The 20265-nt window shown below is 55.3% G+C and overlaps 7 protein-coding genes across 10 annotated transcripts; 3 read left to right on the top strand and 4 right to left on the bottom strand.

Moving 5' to 3' along the window:
• Positions 1–313: 313 nt before the first annotated feature.
• On the bottom strand, positions 314–577 carry IUM83_15585 (Transposon Tf2-6 polyprotein; the record flags this gene model as incomplete). Its single annotated transcript, XM_067940415.1, has 1 exon — positions 314–577. One exon carries the CDS (start codon positions 575–577, stop codon positions 314–316), a length of 264 nt encoding a protein of 87 aa, XP_067790615.1.
• A 3900-nt stretch (positions 578–4477) lies between these two features.
• On the top strand, positions 4478–6300 carry IUM83_15584 (O-phosphoseryl-tRNA(Sec) selenium transferase; the record flags this gene model as incomplete). Its single annotated transcript, XM_067940414.1, has 5 exons — positions 4478–5240; positions 5318–5562; positions 5628–5750; positions 5837–5955; positions 6027–6300. The coding sequence occupies 5 exons, from the start codon at positions 4478–4480 to the stop codon at positions 6298–6300; spliced, it is 1524 nt and encodes a 507-aa protein (XP_067790616.1).
• A 57-nt stretch (positions 6301–6357) lies between these two features.
• IUM83_15583 (putative eukaryotic translation initiation factor 3 subunit) lies at positions 6358–10287 on the bottom strand (the record flags this gene model as incomplete). 2 transcript variants are annotated; one of them, XM_067940412.1, is made up of 2 exons in its annotated part: positions 6750–6777; positions 6842–10287. In XM_067940412.1, 2 exons carry the CDS (start codon positions 10285–10287, stop codon positions 6750–6752), a joined length of 3474 nt encoding a protein of 1157 aa, XP_067790563.1. The 2 variants fall into 2 exon arrangements, with proteins under 2 accessions (XP_067790564.1, XP_067790563.1); XM_067940413.1 differs by having other exon boundaries at positions 6358–10287.
• Positions 10288–10891: 604 nt separating this feature from the next.
• On the top strand, positions 10892–11389 carry IUM83_15582 (14 kDa zinc-binding protein; the record flags this gene model as incomplete). The annotated part of the gene is made up of 1 exon (XM_067940411.1): positions 10892–11389. One exon carries the CDS (start codon positions 10892–10894, stop codon positions 11387–11389), a length of 498 nt encoding a protein of 165 aa, XP_067790677.1.
• A 184-nt stretch (positions 11390–11573) lies between these two features.
• Positions 11574–12542, bottom strand: IUM83_15581 (hd repeat domain-containing protein; the record flags this gene model as incomplete). Of its 3 annotated transcripts, none has more annotated exons than XM_067940408.1 (5): positions 11574–11696; positions 11764–11922; positions 12006–12053; positions 12124–12333; positions 12411–12542. In XM_067940408.1, the coding sequence occupies 5 exons, from the start codon at positions 12540–12542 to the stop codon at positions 11574–11576; spliced, it is 672 nt and encodes a 223-aa protein (XP_067790639.1). The 3 variants fall into 3 exon arrangements, with proteins under 3 accessions (XP_067790639.1, XP_067790640.1, XP_067790638.1); XM_067940409.1 differs by having other exon boundaries at positions 12124–12321; XM_067940410.1 differs by lacking the exon at positions 12006–12053 and having other exon boundaries at positions 11574–11684.
• A 235-nt stretch (positions 12543–12777) lies between these two features.
• IUM83_15580 (Kinesin-associated protein) lies at positions 12778–14930 on the top strand (the record flags this gene model as incomplete). Its single annotated transcript, XM_067940407.1, has 4 exons — positions 12778–12999; positions 13080–13402; positions 13493–13571; positions 13644–14930. 4 exons carry the CDS (start codon positions 12778–12780, stop codon positions 14928–14930), a joined length of 1911 nt encoding a protein of 636 aa, XP_067790614.1.
• A 360-nt stretch (positions 14931–15290) lies between these two features.
• Positions 15291–19596, bottom strand: IUM83_15579 (uncharacterized protein; the record flags this gene model as incomplete). Its single annotated transcript, XM_067940406.1, has 9 exons — positions 15291–15343; positions 15517–15633; positions 15694–15766; positions 15840–15979; positions 16649–16706; positions 16780–17037; positions 17118–17882; positions 17962–18231; positions 18301–19596. The coding sequence occupies 9 exons, from the start codon at positions 19594–19596 to the stop codon at positions 15291–15293; spliced, it is 3030 nt and encodes a 1009-aa protein (XP_067790658.1).
• Between the last annotated feature and the right edge of the window lie 669 nt (positions 19597–20265).

The raw sequence follows: 20265 nt of genomic DNA, 5'->3' as shown, positions 1-20265 counted from the left end.
GTGGAGCTCCCTCCACGTATTCAAGAACAGACACCGACTCTGTCGGTGGAGTGGCTCCAGCCAGAAGCTCCGGACGTGGCTTCAAGCAACGCTTCGACTTGTTTTTCTTCCTGTGCTTCGAGCGGGTGCTCGAAGAGGACGCCTCGGTTTCGCTAGCCGATGAATCACCCTCCTCTAGGTGTGGGAGGCCACGCTCGACCACACCGGAGGCACGTGGTTGCACCACGTGCTCGTTTGCGCCATCGGTTTGCGGGAGTAGCACGCGTCCAGCCACTCGCTCAGCTTGGGACGGGAGCCCACGCTCGACCGTCGACTAATTGTGCGACGGGAACCCCTGCTCGACCGTCGTCGCGTTGTGCGACGGGAACCCATGCTCCACCGCCGACTTGTAGCTCGGCGGGAACCCATGCTCGACCGCCTTCTCATCCTGCGGGAACGCACGCTCTACCGCTGCCTTGTTCAGCGGAAACTCATGCTCGACCGCTGCGTTTTCCAGCGGGAACTCATGCTCGACCGCCGTGCTCTTGATTGTCTTGGGCTGTGGGAGCGCCCCGCGCTCGACCACCCCCGTCTTCATCCTCGCGTTGAGGCGAGGGAACTTTTTCATCCACATCTAACAACATAGCACAAGCCATGCATAGAGGGCCATCGCTCGCTCTGTGCACGACTCGCGTCGTGGTGTTCTTGTCTACAACGGTGATGCGAGGCCAGTCTCTTGGGGCTACCAAGAGGTGCGTGAACACTTCACGAACGTCGAAGCCGCGTCGACGCTTGACTAACCGAGCTAGCCAGTCAATGTCTGGCTGACACCGTGCAAGCCACGGGATAACTAGGATGCAGTCGAACGCATAATTCATCTCGATCACGAGAACGTCATCACTGCTGCGGAAGCCATAAACGTATACAGCAGTGAGACCTCGCGCCGCGCAACACAGTGGGCCTTGCCATCCGCAAGCTTGACTTCCACCTCGCCCGGACCCGTCCGGACGCGAAGACAGACACGACGCGCGAAAAACGTTATTGGTCGCTCCTGAGTCCAGGAGCGCGCGCAGTGGGTGCCGGGCACCGGCGACATGAAGACTGACAATGATCAGTCTCGAGTCGCCACTTGTAGTGGATGCATTGATACGTGCGAACAGCACGGGAGGGCTAGAAGGTCCGGTTGCCACCGGAGGACCCGAGCCTTCATTCCAGCCAGTAGGGCGCCCCGCACCTACTGGCCCCGACCGTTTTGATTGAGCGACCGGGGTAGCATCGGCATCGACGTGCGCGAGAACAGGAGCTGGCGCGCGGCATTCAGCCGCGCGGTGACCAATCTTCTGGCAGCGGAAGCAAGTCAGGGGACGAGAGTTCTGTCCACTGCCCCCACTATGAGACGAGCGCCGTCGATCACCCGACGCTTGAATGGCGTCAATCTCCATTGGTTCGGGCACTGAAACCCGAGAAGCGTCCGGCATGGCTCGGGCGAATGATGCCGCCACCACGTAGTCCTCGCGGAGCGCGAGAGCGAATGCCTCCTCCAGGGAGGAGGGTTCAGCGCGGGTTAGACAGTACCGCGTCATGCCCTCACGCATCCCGAATACGAAGACGTGCACCTGCGACGCCGTGTCGATAGGATGGGTGATGATGCACGACGCGAGGTGTCGTGTCTTCTGGACGTAGTCGCGCATGGACATCTTGCCTTGCTTGAGGGCGAAGAATTCCGCACGAATACGCGACTCATCTTGTGGCGGCTCGAAGGCGAGCCGCAGATCACTCTGGAGGGCCTCCAGAGTGGGGAACGCGAGAGGATCCACGACGAGTTTGCCGAGGGCCCACTCCTTTGCCTTACCGGCCAACCGGGAGAGTAGAAAGTTGACCTTCGCCGTCGGCGCCTCGATAATCCGCGAGGCGATAGCGATGTCAATCTCTCGAAACCAGCGGTTCAGTGGTAGTCGGTCGTCGCCCACGCCAGAATACGTGGACGTTTCCAGTTTCACGATATCAGCAGCGATGTGATGACAGCCTCTCCTGACACCGCTGCGAGGCGGTGGAGAGCTTCCCACTCCATGCGCGTGAGGTGAGGGAAGGCACCGTGTTCCAGGGTCACCACTGAAGGTCCAGACGTCAGGACTTGGCTCATTTTGGTCTTGGTAGTTGGAAGGACTACTAAGTACTACCAGGTGCAACGGGCCAGAGGTGTAGTGGGTCTAACTTGACTCACTACTTTAGCTTACACGTTGCGCAACGTGTATGAGGAAGCGTAAGTACTTAGTAATTGCTTAGGTTAATTATATTTGAATACACAAATATAAGTTAACTTAGACAAGACTCCAAGTAGCTAGTTTAAGGTAAAATGAGAACTGTATTGTTTGTAAATTGATCTTCCTCTAAAATCTGCTAAAAACTGTTTATCATCTATGAAAGGGTTCGCAGCGGCTGGCTGTCAGAGCCCCGCTAATATGCATGTCTCTGATTGGTAGAAAGATGCTGCTTTCTACCAATAGGATCTTTGGGTATGTGTGGACCACTCACTGTGGTGGTCCACTTCAATGTATCCATCGGTGTGTCTTACACCAATGTGAGGAAGTATCCAAAACGTTTAACAGATAACCTATCTGTTAAATTCACAAGTGGCTTGCAGCCACTTGTACGTGTAACCCCGTTACAAGGGGTGTGCCCGTCACTAGCTTACACGTAGCGTGAGGAAGCTTAGGCTCAGACTAGGAATTAAGAAGACCAAGTAGTCAGTTTTGGTGAAAATCAACTCTGTTTTATTTTAGAGCCAGGGCGGCTGCCCCTGGTCTCTTGCGAACCACTCAAATACAGGTCAGCACCTAATTGGGTGAAATGGGGTCTGACTCCCCCTATTTCAACCAATCAGGCGATCCGTGTGCTGACTCACCTACTTATGTAAATTCAACCTACCTACTTATGTAACTGGGGCCCATTACAATCATGTCAACCAGCTTGTCTTCGGCCTCGCCCAACACCGGTCTGCGACCAGCACCTTGGAGACGGCGGCGGTTCCCGTACGCGGCTTGGATCTCGTCTCGCTTGCGCCACCACTCGCGAAAACACGCCGCTGAGATTCGCCGCCCATGCTGCCTGAAGTGGGCCTCGGCACGCGAAGGCACACCGCCTCCCTCAGTAGCGATCCACTCGATCGCTTGCTGTTTGATACTCAAATCAACGATCTTTCTTCTCGCTGGCATATTGGAGAATGAAGGCGAGCTGCAGCCTTGTGCTAGGCTTCGGCTACGAATGGCAGAGGATTGTCTACCCCATGAATTCACAAACAGAAGTCAATTCTGCAACCCGAATGCTGGTGCAGCTGCCGCGGTGGTCAATTTGCCGAAGGAATCTGTGCGACGGTAGTCTATTCGAGGGTGTTCTAATTGTTCTATTAGTTGTAGAACGCCCTAGAGGAGGGCGTTCAATTCACATACTTTACCGCGTACTATTCGGTACCACTCCGCTTGTCCTCTTTTGCTGAAGTGCTTCGGGATTCGTCAATATTTGCCTAAAACGACTACGATTAGTCTTAATAGAACGCAGGCGCTCTGACGGTTTGAATGGTGGGTAGACCTTCACAGAGCTCTCAAAATTGACAGCGTGATGGCCTCAAAGGAGTTTTTGCACCCGAATCGTCCACAGATGTCGCCCAGCCTTCCCCTCGTACCTCAAATCTCAGCTATGAATGTCAAACGAATCAGGAGAGAGCTTACAGTGATGGAGCGTCGACAGGCAAACAGCTCTGTCCTCGTGCGTTCAAACGGAGGCAAACCGCGTCGAAAAGCGGTGCATGAAGTGGCCAGCATCTTTGGCGTTCACAAGAGGACAATTGCGAGGCTGTGGAGGCGCGCCAAGGCGAATGCAGAGCTTTTTGGGGTGTACGAGGCGCCGTCTTTGAAGCACCGATGTGGCAGGAAGCCGCGTGACTTGGCTGCTGCCCTTGAACGCCTCCGGAACGTCAGCCCCCATGAACGAACAACGCTTCGCTGGGCGGCAACGGCTTCGGGCGTGCCGACTACGACGCTGTTCCGTCGTCTCAAGGAGGGCAAGTGCACAAGCGTGACCCGCCCACTGCTCACTGCCGACAACATGCAGGCCAGAGTGACGTTCTGCCTCGACCACGTTGCTCACATGGCAAAAGCGAGGCTTCGCCGGGAGGGAAGACTTCCTTTATGCATCTCCTGACAGTCTCGGTTATACGAACACTAGCTAGTGTAACCATAGTTAAACCAAGTATATTTGGCGACAAGTTGAGGGGTGACAAGTATTCTGAAACGGAGTGGTATTACGTTAGTTCACTTTGACCCATAGGATTTGTAGCGGATTTGCACGATGACACCCGTCCCACAAGCCAAACATGTTTCACCATGTTTCACCATGTTTCGGATTTCTTACTTGATTTCAGTATACCCCTTTCCCTAACCCCTTTTGAAAAGACGGGCTTTATCAATGGCCAAAAAAAATCGCCGAGCAGAAGTTCTTCATGAACTCGAGGAGTGCGGCGCTGGCGCAGCAGCTTGTGCCCTCCACGTACGTGCAGCAGGGGCTGGATGCAGTCCGCTCGCGTGAGAAGCTGGTGACATCTCTGCTGGCGCAGCGCCGCCTCCCCGACGAAGGCTGGGACGACGCCAGCGTGGAGCTGCTGCTGCACACGCTCTCGGCCATGGACAGCAACAACTTCCGCGGCAGCGCAGGCGCCGGCGAGCGCGAGGCGCGCGTTTTCTCTCCGCTGGTGGCGCGACGCCACTTCTACTTGGCGCACGGGGTGGGCAGGTCGGGCGACGTGGCGGCGGTGCAACCCAAAGCGGCGGGGTCGTCGCTCCTCGTGCAGGTGGCCAACGCTCTGGCCAAGGATGTGCTGCGGCTCGCTGGGATGCGCGCGGTGCAAGCGGCGCTGGTGCTGCCTGTGGCCACGGGCATGTCATTGACACTCGTGCTGCTGCAGCTCAAGGAGTCAAGGCCCCACGCGCGCTACGTCATCTGGCCGCGGATCGACCAGAAGTCCTGCTTCAAGTCCATCTTGGCGGCTGGACTGACGCCGCTGGTGCTGGCGAACGTTCTGGTAGAGGGAGAAGGCGGCACGCCCGGTGATTTCCTCAAAACGGACCTGGCAGGCATGGCAGCTCTGATGGATAAGTACGGGAGCGACAGCGTGCTGGCTGTGATGAGTACTACGAGCTGCTTTGCACCGCGGGCGTATGACAGCGTGGAGGAGATCGCCAAGCTTTGTCAGGACCGAAAAATCGGTAAGAGCGAGTCGAATGGATTGTACGCAGGATGGTGACTGATGAAAGAGAGTTTGCTGTGGTGTGTCTTGCCAAAGCGCACGTGATCAACAACGCGTATGGCGTGCAGGCATCTAAATGCGTGCACCAAGTGGAGCTAGCGATGCGCACTGGTCGAGTGGATGCTGTGGTGCAGAGTCTCGACAAGAATTTCATGGTCCCTGTAGGCGGGGCAATCGTGTGCTCGGCATCCCCGGAGGTTGTCGACCGCGTGGCAAAGTTTTATCCTGGACGAGCTAGCGCTACACCAACGCTCGACTTCTTCATCACCATGCTCCAGATGGTTAGTTCGGCACCCATATGAATTAAGCTTCGCTGGTTATTGACGCCGAGTCATCTGTATATCAGGGGAAGCGTGGATACCAACGGCTACTGCAAGAACGCAAATACCTCGCAGTTTACATGCGCGAACAGCTTGAAGCCCTCGCAGCAGACGAAGGGGAACGCGTGCTGCACGTCTCGGATAATGAGGTAACAGTGACACGCTATTTGAGGCGGTTGCAAACTCTGCTGTCTTTTATCCACATCTAATACGGAGTGCTGATTTGTATACACAGGTCTCTTTCGCGATGACACTAGGCACGTTTTGTTCAAGTATGACGGACCTGCAAGAGAAATCACGACAACTTACTATGCTGGGAGCTATGCTGTTTTCACGAGGAGTATCCGGGGCACGGTGAGTTCGAAGCCAAGCTAAGTGGGTGCTTGTTCCCAGCCATTTTGACAGTTGCGTGCGTGCTGTCACAGTGTGGTGTCATGTCTAGACCGCAAAACGATCGCAGGGCATGAATTTAGTGCCTTTGGAGCGCACCACGACGCCTTTCCGGTAGCTTACGTAACTTTTGCGTGCGCACTGGGCATGCAGCCTGGCGAGGTAGATTTGCTCGTCACGAAGCTGCAAAAGACTATTCGCGAGTGGCGCATGAAGCAGGAAAGAACAGAAATCTCTGCGGCACCAACCTCATCCGAATCCGAACTAGAGCAGGAATCAGCAAAGGATTTCAAGAATACTCGTCTATAAATCTGTTTCCTGACGTGCTATCTTCTCCTGTGGTCTGGTTCCCAGACAACACACGGTTTAGTGCTTCTTGCCGCCACTCTTCGACTTCTTGTTCTTCTTCTTACTCGCAGGTGGCGATCCGGCTTCATGCTCAGCGTCGCCCTTGAACTCAAGCTCTCCGAGGAGCTCTTTGGCAATGGCATCAGCTGCAGCAGCGGCATCGACTTCCCGACGGCCCTTAGCGCCCTCCACAGCCTTTTCCGTGAATTTGGCCATGAACTTCGCCGACTCAACCACGCGGGGGTCCTCATCGCCATACGCCTCCTTGTACAGTGAGTACACCTTCTTTTCGTACGCAAGCGCCTCGCGGTAGCCACCAGCCAATCCACATGCCAAAGCCATTTGGCGCAGCGTATTTGCCGCCTGATTGCGATCAAACTCGCCGCGACGGAGAGACTCGCGGTGGCACATTAGCGCCAGCGTAATTTGCCCCACGTCCTGGCACATCATGCCCATCTTGAAGTAGAGCGAGCTGATCTCAGGGAAGTGAGGGCCGCAGCACAATTCAAGCAGATAAATGGCACGGCGAATGTGCGGAACGGCCAGTTCCGTCTGGGCATTGGCGTGCAGGAACAACGCCAAATTCGCGTGCGCGAAGGCCGTGTCGTGGTAGTCGATGCCTTGGAGCTGTGTGTACAGAGCCAACGCTCGCTGTTGTTGGACAATAGCACCGGCAACGTCACCAGCGTGGTACAGCACCGTAGCAAGGGACGAGCTGCATAGTGCTGCATCCTCATGGGCTGCCCCACACACCTGGAAAAGCAGAGACGACGCCTCCTGGAGGAACTCGTACGAGCTCGAAAGCGCGCCCTGGCTCAAGTGCACACGACCACGCTCAAGGAGCTGCTTGGCCTGCGTCAACGGATGCGCAGGTAAAGAGCTCTTGACAACAGGCACGACACCAGTGATGTCATCGAGGGTGATCGGTGCGGCGCATGACGACGAAAAATCGTAGTTACGGCTCACCACACGCAGACCCAGACGCTGGCACAGGCGTCGCAGGAGGACTGGCTTTTGCACGCGACCAAGCGAGATAGCGTTTTCGCTCTGCACCACTTCGCGGCCAGGACCCCAAAGAGACAACTCGTAATCGAAGCGGGCTCTAATCTCCTTGTCAATGCGCGCCCACAGCGATTTCACATTCAACGAGGCCGTCGTAATCGCAATAGCGTCGCTACCATTGGTATCTGCATCATCATCACCCTTCTCGACAGCAGCCGAGGTTGATCCGAGAATGCTATTCAAGAGCTTCACGATAGCTGACCCCGGGGCAGCACGAATCGAGTCGTTGGAGTTTAAGACATCCGCCAGAATGTGCTTGGCTGCGCGCGAGATCATCTCCACTTCGAGCATCTCCAGCAAGTACTTGGAGATACCGTTAATGGCCTCCAGTTTCTTGGCAAGAGACGCCAGACGGCCCAGGTAACGCATGTTGATACCGCACGAGTGCATCAGCTCAGTGAGTGCGTAGCCGTCAGCGGGAGCAATGGCACCACGACGGACGTCCGCCACAAAAGCGGGAACAACAATTTTCTGGAGGTACTCAGCGGCATCCTTTGCGGCAGCTTCGTCAGCCTCGATCTGCGCTGCATCGGTTGAAGCGGGGTAATCCATAAAGACATTGGGGTTCAACACCACCGAAGGAACCTCTTCCTCCTCCTCTTCCAGTTCGCCCTTGTCGGTTTCCTTCTTCTCAGTCGCGTTCTTTTCATCCCCAGCCTCAGAAGTCTCACCCTCCTTCTTGTCCTTTTGGGCTTCCGCTTCCTTAGCCTCCTTTGCTGCAATACGAGCCTCGCGGTTCGCGCGACGGGCCTGGTTCTGCTTCCACAACGAGTATAGCTGGACCAGTTCCGGGCGCAACAGTGCCACATAACCTTCATCGTCACGAGTGAAGCACAGCCCGTCGTCCTCAGGTGCAGAAGCCTTCTCCTCTGTGTTCTTTTGCGCAGTCTCACGGTTCTTGTAAAAAGTCCAGTCCTTCGGCGTAATACGGACGAGATCCAGGACGTACAGGCGACCATCGGAGCCCTGAATGCCCTTAGCCTCAACGGCACCACAGATAGTGGCCACTTCTGTGCTTGCTTCGCCACCGCTCACAGGTGGGCCACCAAGACTTTCCTGCTCCTTCTCGGCAGCCAGCTCTTCTTCACTCTTACCAAGTGGCTTGATGCTGCGCTCCGCAATGTGCAGCTTCTCACCAGCCTTCAGCATAAGCTTATGCATGGAGCTGTTAGCAGCAATCGTCTTACCGTGATCCACAGACCCGTACACAAGCTTGGAGGACGCATCTCCCATAAGAATGCCTGGGATAAGGCTCTGGGCAATGACACGAACACCAAGGTAATCCACCACCGTCGTAGCCAGCGTATGCAGGTCACACACATCCACTTCATTGAATGCCTTCACGCCCTGCAGGTCGCGGTTGGCAGCTGAGTACGCATTCTCCTCGCCGCCAGCATCCGCAGAAGACTTACCGTCAATAGACACCGAGAAGAAGATGTTGTTGAAAACGTACACGTGCGCACTCTTGTCGTCCATAGGGTTGATAGGAGGAATGTTTCCCTCAACGATGGCCACCGCGCCTTGCGTCGCAGCCTCCACAAACTCCGTCACGATCTTGTACATGACCCGAGCGCGAACAATCTCCTCGTTGAGCGATTTCGTCGGCAATTCACGGCAGCACTGGTACTCCTCGTTCCAGTCACGCAGCACGCCGCGCTCATCCATGCCGAAAGATGAACAGAGCTCGTCTTCCGCACGATTAAGGTCGTACGTGTGCTCCTCAGTCGCTGCAGCAACAGGGGTGTTCCAAGGGAGCTTACCACCCAGGCTGGAGCCAGCAGCCACCATCCACTCAATCGAGGAAGGTCCCTCCTTAGCCAACGACGCAGCCTTGGCGAGGAGAGCAGCATACGACTCACGGAACTTGGGCGACACGGTGCTCATCACATTCAGCAGCAGGTGCGAGTGCGCAGCGGCGGTCTTGTGCGGGCGCGGGTCGAACTTGGATGCGGTCGAGCGGTTCACGAAGAAGCCATTGACGTGCGCCGTGATGTGGTACCGCGTGTTGTCGCCTGCGACCACCACCTCCAGGTAGAGCAGGTCGCCCGCCAGCTTGCGGGGTCCCGGGGGCGGGTTGTAGCCCGAGAAGACGATGCTCTTGACGCAGGCAGGGAGCTTGGCATCCGGCTGCTGCTGCTGTTCCTGCTCCTTCTGCTGGCTGGCGTCGTTCTGCTGCTTCTGCTTGTTTTTCTTCCCCTTCTTGCTCTTCTTCTGGTCCTTGCCCTTGGCGGGTGTCTGCTCCGCCTGCTCTGACTCCTCCTGCGCAGCTGGGGCAGCGCCAGGGAAGTTGTAGAACTCGGCCAGCTCGGGCTTGACCGGCACCTCGACGCCCTCGAGCTTGTGGTGGATCTCACGCAGACGCTTGAGCTGCTGCTCGGAGATCTCCTTGAGCTTCTTCTCGTCCATCTCCTCGCCCTCGGCCGGCTCCTCGACCTTGCTGGCGTCGGCGGCGGCTTCGGGCTGCGCCTCGGGCTCCGTGGTGGCCTGCGGGATGGGCGGGTTGCTCAGCACGTCGCGGAAGCGACGCACGTGGGCGCGCACCTTGCGCGCGTCGTACTTGTCCAGCACCATGCGCAGCGTGGCGCCGTCCGCCACGTCCTCGTACTCGGCGAGCTCCACGAAGTCGTTGAGCGGCCGCCAGGCGCCGTCCGCGAGGCTCTGGGCCTCCAGGTGGTAGCACGTGAAGCAGGCGAGCGCCGGGAACTCGGCGATGAGCTGGCGCAGAGACACGACCGTGTCCGACGGACTCACGCTCTCGAGCCGCACGGGCTGCGCGCCCTTGGCGGCGGGGGGCGCCACCAGCACGCTGAAGGGCTGCTCCTCCGCCGCCACGGCCTGCTCTTCCGGCTGCTGCTGCGCCGGCTCGACGGTGTCGCTGCTGCCCATGGGAACTCGGTCTTGCGCTGCGGGGCTCTGGTTGCGATCTGAGTGAGGCCAAGTGCGTTGCAACGTGTGGTGCGCGAGCGCAAGAGGTCTGCGGCTGCCGGACCAGCACGAGCGGGAAAAGAGCAGGGCTGTCTGGGATACTGAGAACGCCGCAAGTACGATATTTGTATATTACGTGCTGGTCCGATAGCGCTTGTGGATGCCCGTCAAACCCGAGCCCGTCGGATGGGGAGAGCGGGCTGGACAGGGGATAGACTCCCACAGCATTGAAGTTTCATCTGTTCTGTTGTTTAGCCAGGCATTTCTATATTTGCTGCAATGTATCCAATCGGTAAATACAGGGTATGTGAGGTGATAGGATTTACGCACCGGAATAACACGCGCCGAGCTCCGAGCCCGCGGCAGCTTCGACGTGGGTCTAATGGCGCTGCACACGCCACCTGCACAGCGCTTGGCGCCTGCACAGCGCTCGGCGCCTTAAGCATATGCCGTGGTGCGAGGCCTATGAATTAGCGCAGACCGCGCGCATTCGGCTGGCCTGCTTTTGCAGCCATTTTTGATGGATACCGTGGTGTGCGCTACACAACGCATTGAATTGATAGGCATGCTCATCGGAGCTCTTCGCCGCAGCCTGGCGCCCTCACGACCCTCGCTGCAGCTGCGCCGCCCGCTTGCCCCCTTCGCGCGCCGCGCCATGAGCTCCGACGAACGCGCCAAGGCCGATGCCGCGGCTGCCTCGGGTGCTGCCGCCGCCGTCGGCGAAACCATCTTCGACAAGATCATCAACCGGCAGATCCCCGCCAAGATCGCGTACGAGGACGAGCAGTGCCTGGCCTTCCACGACGTGAACCCGCAGGCGCCCGTGCACATTCTCGTCATCCCCAAGCAGCGCGACGGTCTCACGCAGCTCGCGCACGCCGAGGAGCGCCACGAGGCCATTCTGGGTCACCTGCTCTACGCCGCCAAGCTGGTCGCCAAGCAGGAGAGCCTGGACAAGGGCTTCCGCATCGTCATCAACGACGGAGAGGACGGCTGCCAGTCCGTCTTTCACCTGCATCTGCACATTCTCGGCGGACGCAAACTGGGCTGGCCTCCCGGATAAAGGGGCGGGTACGCCATGGCGGCATTGATGCGCTTGAGAGTGTGGAGAAAGACTATCAAGGCACAACCAGCCGCTCAAATGTGATCGTTTAAGGTAGCAAATGCAAAATACAAAGGATCTACCACTTTATTGAATTATTTTCTGTTGCTGTCCGTAGTGGCTGTCGGTGTGCTGCTCTGTCGATCTATCCGCGGCCGCTGATCTCCTTGTGGAATTGCTCCAGGAACGTCTCCATGAACGCGTGGCGCTCCTCCGCCAAACGCTTCCCGGCGTTCGTCTTCATCATGCCACGGAGCTTGAGCAGTTTCTACATCGTCAGTAAAGATTCGTGAGCTGTGTGATACCAGCGACAGGAAATCATCTGCCCTGCGTACCTCGTAAAAGTGGTTGATGGTGGTGTTGGGACGGTTCGGATCCATGTACTGCTCTTTGGTCATGCTTTCAATTGGGGGCACGTCTGGGTCATACAGCGGGCGCAGCTTGTGGCCTCCGTACGTGAAACAGCGGGCGATTCCAATGGCTCCGATCGCATCCTACACAACAAGTAGTCCATTGCAGCGTCATGAACGTAAGCACTTCATAGTTTTCACAATACGCTACGAAAACGGCAGCGTACCAATCGGTCAGCATCCTGGACACAACCGTACTCGACAGTGTACGATTGCTGCAGCAGACACCACCAGCGTTATTAGTTCGAGTCCATCATCCTACCCAATAGCACAGCAGCGTACCGCCGCTCCGCTGGCTGCGAGCTCCTCCTTGAACCCCATACTGTCGATGATAGACATAACTCGCTCGATCTTGTCGCTGGACACGCTCTCCGACTGCAAGAACGCCACCGCCCGCTTCGTGGGCTTCTCCTTGTCGCTCTGGTACTTCCAGTCGTCGATGTCATGCAGCAGTGCCGCCAGGTCCACGATCTCCAGGCTCTCCTCGGGCACTCGCTAGAGAGAACAATCAAGACATAATCCCCATTAGGCAAAGGAGCAAGAGCCTTCAGCTCGGCTGCCAGCGCGCCCACCTCCTCCTTGGCGAGCGACCGCGCCACCGTCCAGACGCGCTCGATGTGGCGCCAGTCGTGCGAGGCGTCATTACTCTTGAGCTGCTGCTCCACGAACGCCGCCGTGCGCTGCACCAGTCGGGATGTAGCCATCTTCTCGCTTTGCACTGGGTCTTGGGCCACCAGATTGCGTTCTGAGGACGTGGATAACGTCAAGTGGCTTGAGTCACCCGCCAAGTCGGACGCGAGTTGCCCTTTGTGGCGCCAAAACCCATGGCGCTCGCGGATTGGTCGATCCAAATCGCGATTAAGTGCGGCAGCTTCAACTTGAAACCCCTGGCACGCGGGCACTCAGCCGCCAAAAGGCACAAGCCGCCAGACGCACGCCATGAGCTCCCGCGCGAGCTCCAGCCGCGGCCCGAGCCATGCGGCCGTCGTCAAGAGCGAGCGGCCCCGCAAAATCACGGCCAAGGCTGACGAGCTGGACGCATACATGGAGAAGCTCTACGACGACGACGTCGAGTCCAAGCTGGATGGGGCCAAGATGATCCTGCAGCTGGCCGAGTTCGCCGGGAACATCGAGGCGCTCGTGCAGAACGAGTCGCTCATGGTCCGTTCCGCTGCGTTAAGTGTCGGGTGTGGTTGCTATTGCAGGGGCTGACTGTGTCTGCTGGTTGTTGACCTGAGCAGAGTCTGCTGTCGCGCGTGCTGAACGACGACTACAAGAAGAGCTACGACTTTTCGCTCACCATGATGCGCATTTTCTGGTGCTTCTCCAACTTCCTGCAGCTACACCCGATCCTGGGCAACTACCGCATTGGGGCCATCACGCTCAAGATTGTCGAGTTCGAACTCAAGCGCCACCAGCTGCGCCTCGAAGAGGAAAAACTGCTGGAGGCTGCAGCCAACGAGGCTCCAACGGGCGATGCCCAATCGACTGAGGACATTCTGGCGAAGCTAGACCGCGAGAAGAAGCGCAACAAGAAGCGCATGAAGAAGCAAGACCAACTCCTGTGAGTCTGTGCTGCGTTGGCTGCTCACGAACCGCTCAGACAGCCGTGAACTAACTCCTGCTCTTGTTTCTGCAGATACGTCTGCTTCAGCGTACTGCTAAACTTGGCTGAGGACATTCACACTGAGCGTAAGATGGTCAAGCGAAAGATTGTGCAATTCCTTGCTAAGGTTCGTATGCTTTGGCAGACGCGAGCATGCGTAGTCGATCTTATTATCGTTTTTGATCTCCTTGTTATGCAGTTACTCGATCGCGTGGCACCTGACCTGGTTATTCTAACCATAACGTTTCTCAAGAAGCTGAGTATTTTCGAGGAGAACAAGGACGTGATGGTGGATCTAACAGTTGTGGAAAAGCTCGTACGCTACCTCAACTGCAACCACGACAAAACCATCCAGACAGCTCTAAAACTATTGTTTAACCTGTCCTTCGACCCAGCTCTGCGCGAAGTGCTCGTTCGGAATAGCCTTATTCCCAAGCTTGTGGAGTTGCTCAAGAAGCCCCCTTTCCGCGCTTTGTCGCTGCGAATTCTCTACCATCTTAGTATCGATGACCGATGCAAGTCGATGTTTACGTACACAGAGGCCATTCCGATCGTCATGCAGTTGGTGATCAATTTTCCTCAAAACATCGTGGCGAAGGAGCTTGCTGCTCTCGCTGTGAACCTCAGCCACAACGCGCGTAATGCCGAGCTCATGTGCCAGAATCGTGGCCTGGAAGCCCTTGCTACACGGGTATTCCGTACCCGTGATCCCCTCCTAATGAAAGTTATTCGGAACATCTCACTCTGGTCGTATACACTTCAAGAAGATCTAGTCAGTGACAAGGCGTACAAATATCGCGGTATGTGGGCCCCTTTTGTTGTGCCGTTCATCGAGTTGTGCCTCAACACGGACAATCACGACTTCTCGATCGAAGTTCTGGCAACACTAGCAAACATGACGCCAAGCGACCTACCTTCGAAGACATCTTGGGACAGATTGGTGGTGGATCATTCGTTGACCCCTTTCCTCAACAAACTCCTGGTCCCGGGTTTCTCACAAGATGATATGATTCTTGAAGTCGTGCTTTTCGTCAGTGCACTCTCGTTGGAGCCGAAATGCGCTCCTCTTCTGTCATCTTCTCGACTTGTGCGCACATTCCACTCGCTCTTCCAGGAGAAACAGCACGACAATGAGCTTACCCTGCAGCTGCTTTACGCGTTCTATCGCATGCTGCGACACCCAGAAACGTTTGAAGAAATCCTCTTTGGTGTGGGCTTCGTGCCAGATCTGCTCCTTGCCGCGGATGCTCCCAATATTGAAGTTCGCCGCATGTGTGATGTCCTCATGGATTTGATTTTGGACCACGACCTCAACGATGGTGGAACCATTGGCGACTTCGGGCACCTCATTCGGCAGCGAAGGTTTGAAATTCACAATGCGGAGTACCTCGAGATGATCCATGCTGAAACACAAAGCGTAGCCTATCGCAAACACCACGGAATGGACGACGGCGGCGGTAAGGGAGACGATGACGATAGCAGCTAAAAACTCAACGAAAAGGCTACGCAAACGTCCGGATCCATATTAAACTTTCAAATTATCATACTTCTGCTCCTTCAACTGCTTCATGAACCTTAACCGATTCTCTTCTTTGTCAAGAATCCGACGACGCTTTTACGGTCGATACCAAAACGCGGCAACGCCTTCTCCGGCCAGTAAGAGTTGTGCTCACTGTTAATAGATGCTCCTGGTGGGATCAAATACATGTTGTACGGACACCTAGGTGAAATGGTCAGGGCAAGAGCGCGCGAGTTATGCTTCCGTTTGTCCGAATAGCGAACTAATTGCCGAACAAACTTCCAGTGATCGTACGCCGATTCCAAACAGAAAAATGCCATGGCTGATTCATGGAGATTGCGCACCTCGGTTTCCATTCTTTCCATCCCGACTGTTCCTCGCTGTGTCACCACAATACCTCGACCGTCAGGAAATTCGACAGGGGCCATTCCATCGCGAGTACGGCACCAGAATGCATCCACTGGAAACTCGTGGTAGCTGCTAGTATCGGAGGCGTCTTGAATCCGAATAAGACATGACCAAGCAACGGAGGTCCGGACCACAGGCATCTCACCATCGATCTCCATCTTCTGGTCGTCGCCATCTAGCGGCTTTGAATCGAGTCCGCAATCGATCAAGTCGACGAAAAACTGCACGGCTCGCCATTCAGCCAAATGCCGAGCCTCCGCTTCTGTCCCCCAAGTTGCCCGGCACAAGACATGCCCGTCTACTCGTACAGCACAATGTATACCTGCACCAGTGAGTGCATCTTGAGCACTTCGCCCAAATGAAGGACGAGGTGGATCTTCCACGGTAGTTGTAATCTAGCGTTGAAAAAGAATACGTACTGATAGTTAGGCAAAACTAACAGTCACTGAGCATGAACAAGTAACGTACACTAGCGATGCCCGACAATTTCAGGGCCTGGAAGGAATCCACAAGCGAGACGTACGCTAGAGACTTGTTGTCCAAGAAATGCAAAAGCTGGGCCCAGATGGATCGGATTCTATTCAGCTTGCCCAACATACCATCCACAGCTGCATTACAGGCATCAGGCTTCGCCACCTTAGATGCCTTGAAACGAATGACATCATTGACATCAACAAGAACTTCAAAGGTGCCTTCTCGCAGACGCTCCATTCTAATGTTTGCCGTGACATTCGGCACGATTCTTGTATGCTCAGCTCCGCGATACTTTAGCGACCCTCTGAGTCGATTAATGCCAGCACACAACTCATCCGTAGGGGTGAATAAGCTTCTGATTGCAGCGCGAAACTTAGCATCATCCGAAGTACCGCTTTCGGATTCTTCTGGATACCGCTTCTCCATTTCTTTTACGAACGCTGCCTCTTGCTCCACTACGGCAGGTGGTTGAGATGCTGTTTTCACTGCTGACGGATCCCAGTCATCATCATCAAACCCTCCATCTGAGTAATCATCATCGTCGTCATCCATTTCATCGTCGCTGCACAAAATGAGGTTGCTTTTCTTTACTTGGGTTGGCGGAGAGGGGCGTGGCTGGCTCGTCGCAGTAGATCCTGTTGTAGTTGTAGTACTTGTTGGACGGTTAGTGCTCGATTTGGAGCAGGTTGACGCAGGGGGTGGCTTCAACTTGTTGAGTTCTTCCAGAATGTCGCGCCACCTCTCGTTTGCAGACCGCTTAGCGTCTTTCGCGTTTAAGCAAGCTGTCGAAATCGCGAGCGTACCGCGAACCAAAATGAAGTACATGTACAGTGGTGGAACAAGCTTTTCCGACGCAGATACCTATAGCCAACGCGCAGCACGTCAGTCACCGGTCTGTTATCAATCATCTCTAGGTCAATAAGCACAGGCTTACCTTATCATGATTTTTTGCTTGTGTTTCATTACCTGCCATCAATGTTGTTGGGGTTTGAGCAAGTCGGTCATTGTAAGTGACCAGTAACGCCTTCCAGGTACCAATAATTCCATCTAGCGTATTGATCAGAATCGTGGTAGCCTTGTCCTTTGCGATCTCAATGGATGCTCCTTCTCCGTAGGCTTCGACGACTCCCTCGGATACAGTGAGTACGCAACTCACTAGACCATCATTTCGCTTCGTTGCCGTCCGGGATACCTACATGAAATAAACGCAGTCGTTACAGAATGGAATCAGACTAGCCGTCCAACCAAGACATGCAGTTTTAGAGAGCCTACCATGAAAGTCGACGAAAGCGAAATTGTCTCCGACTTGACTCTGAGGTCCCACACAATTCCTTTTATCGTGCCAATAACCTTCTCTCGATCGTGGAAGAGAAGCTTAAGCAGCTCCTGGTACACATCCGACTTCGCCTTTGCAGTCACATCTTCTGAGCGTGGAGGGGAATCTCGTTTAGGATCAGACCCGCTTCGGTCTTCCACAAACAGGTTAGCTGTGTTCGATGCCGACGTGCTGTCACCTTCCTGTTCAGCGTATCTCCTTTCTGATGATAACGGCGTGTCTAGTTCTCCGTTTGAATACGACAGGCGCGGACGAGGAGCTGCACGCTCATCCTCATAGCCTTCCTCTGTGCTCGGCGCATAGTGCCGCTTCCGCAAAATCCCAATAGACCTCAATTCTGCGTTCCTGGAATCTGTGTTTTCAATACTTCCAGTGCGATCATTCGTGCTATCGATCACGCCGTAGTCGCTCACACTGTCGTAGTTGTCCACGCTGTAGTCACTGGCAGGATCTTGATGAGGCTGAATAATTTCAGGCTTAGTTGGTTTAAATTCGTTCTTGATTTGCTCAGCGCGGTCGAGGTTTTGGTTCTCTTCGTACTGGTCGATAAGCTCCATCAGGAATAACATGAGCGCATCAACTGCCTCGCTTTTCGTGCCAGGTACCGACGAACCACGCCTACAGACTAGAGGAAATTCTTGGATATGGGCAACCACATCATAAACAACGTTACCAGGGTCCTCGCAGCGCTTCTCGTATAGCTGTGAAGAAAATAATCAATAATATGCCGTGGAGTCATTTCCCAAGATAAGACAACCAACAAGGAGAAAGCGAACCTACCCGAACAATCCTTTTGGTAATCAGATAGTTGAAGGTCGCGTCTTTCACTTTTCGGGTGTCGTTAGCCGAACAAAAGCCGAATTGACTCTTCAAATACGCCAGCATATCACCGTAGAGCCTTCGGTGCTCCATTACTGCTCTTGTCAGCCGCGATAGTGCACCTATAGTAGCTTCTCGGTCAATCGAGGCAGTGAAATCAAATGACAGATGTCCTAGTCGGACGCGAGCATTGTATTCGGATGGCCCAACCATCTTTAGCTCGCGCCGAAGCTGAGGAAAAACCACAGTTAGGTACTGCAATACTATTGCACGATTACGATGTTTAAGCAGAAAGCTCACCTTGAGTCCCGCAGCCACATGAAACTCCTTGCTCATGGTCACCAACGATACAGATTGGACGGCAGTTGATAGTTCCTGGAGTGTTGACACGATATCAGCATTTGGGCCAACCAAAGCCAACAGGTACGCTCGACCCTCATCCACGCCGTAGCTTCTGGGCTTGGGGGCGACAGCAGCTTCACTTTGCTGCACTGGTGGAGGCTGCGGAGGAGGTGGAGTAGGAGTAGGAGAAGGAATTGTAGCTACAGCCGAAAGATTAGCAGTGCTTGCCTGTGCAGGCGAGACATCCATGGCAAAAGTCACTCGTTTCTTCGGTGTAGCACCCGGCGCCCTGGATGCTGAAGATTGTGAGCCATTCTGACGCAATATGGAAGGCGTGCACGGTTTCACGGCGCTGTTGTAGCTGCCATTTTCGGGTTGCCCTGAACTCATGTCGACCGCCATGTCCTCCACCGCCTGCGCCAGCTCCTTCTCGCTGGCCTTGACGACCGTGGGGGTCGCCTCCACCTCGTTCTCGCGCGTGATCTCCGCGTACCACTCCCGGAACTTCGCGGCAAACTGGAACTTGCGGTCCTCCATCACGGACTTCCTCGTCTCGAAGCTCATGATCTTGACGTACATCAGCAGCTTTTTGGCCGAGTGCAGCCGCTTCACGACCAGTCGGTCCTTCGCGATTATCTGCTCGTAGCGCGTCGAGAGTTGCAGCCGGTGGGCGTCCAGCTCGTCCAGAATGCGGAGGACGCGGCCGGGCGTGCGGCCGACGCGCGGGTCGTCGCGCACAGCCGCCCCCATGCGCACGAAGCGCAGCACGAGCGTCTTCCGGGCGCCCTTGCTCTGCTCCAGCTTGATGCTGACCTCCGCCCCCACGGCCGCCACGTCCTTCTGCACCTGCTTCAGCTTGCGCGGGCACACGAGGAAGTCCTCGACGCCCATGCCCACCAGGTAGTCGTCCGCCTCCACGGTGCAGATGGGGTCCGTGGCCGCGGCCTTGCCCGCCACTTTGTCCACGAACTCCATGGGGAAGCGCGGCGCCTGCTCTGAGCGCTTGTCCACCTGGAACACGTGCGAGTTCATGATGGCCGTGACGTGCACGCCCAGGTCCGCGAGCGTCAGCCCGTCCAGCGCCGCGCTGGGCAGCGAGTAGCGCACGTCGTATGCGCGGCCCAGCGACAGCAGCTTCCGCGCGGCCAGAGCCACCTCCACGCGCCACAGACGCACGCTCATATCGAACGCCAGCGCCTTCGAGTCGGTGGGTACGCCGATAGACGGTCCCAGGCCCCCCGCCAACAGGCCCATGCTGCTCGAATCGAAGATGCTACGGTTGCTCGCTGCTTTTCACGGTTTGGCCAGGTTTTGATAGTAATCGCACACATGTAACTCTCTCTATCATATTAGTGACTATAACGGAGTACTATTAATAATATATTTGGAATCGTATCAACGACCGATACACATATTAGTATGAGGACAAACACAGCATCAATAGTACCATTTCAGTTCCCATAGAATTAGGGTTATGTGCTCTAGATACGTTGTCATGAAGCATAGAAGTGTCTTTTCAGATCACCCCCCCTCCTTCAGCACCTCAGTCTGTCTAAGGAGGCACATCGATTCCGTTGATAATATGGTTGCGCAAGATGCTGACGTTCTATGCGCAAGGCGCTGACATTTCACTAGTGACGGTCACATGGACATAGTATGATATTCTATTTTAATATCATGTAATACTACCATATTAATAATAATTATATTCATAAGGCCGGAATGATTTTGGATATTAGTATTGATATCTCGGACTTATTTATTATAATAGTATAGTCCAAGTCACCACAACTGTAGCCGTGAAACGATTGATGTTGCCGTTGCAGAGCTACCAGCGATTGTCGTCGCCTTCAAAAGAAGCTAACTGGCGTTCACCGGGATGCCAACTACGGTCTCAGTACGAAGGCTATGTTGCCTCGGAGA

Source organism: Phytophthora cinnamomi (genome assembly GCF_018691715.1).
Source record: "Phytophthora cinnamomi strain GKB4 chromosome Unknown Contig45, whole genome shotgun sequence".
Taxonomy (NCBI): Eukaryota; Oomycota; class Peronosporomycetes; order Peronosporales; family Peronosporaceae; genus Phytophthora; species Phytophthora cinnamomi.
The sequence above is the reverse complement of the archived record's forward strand: the minus strand, read 5'-3'. Positions and strand labels throughout refer to the sequence as shown.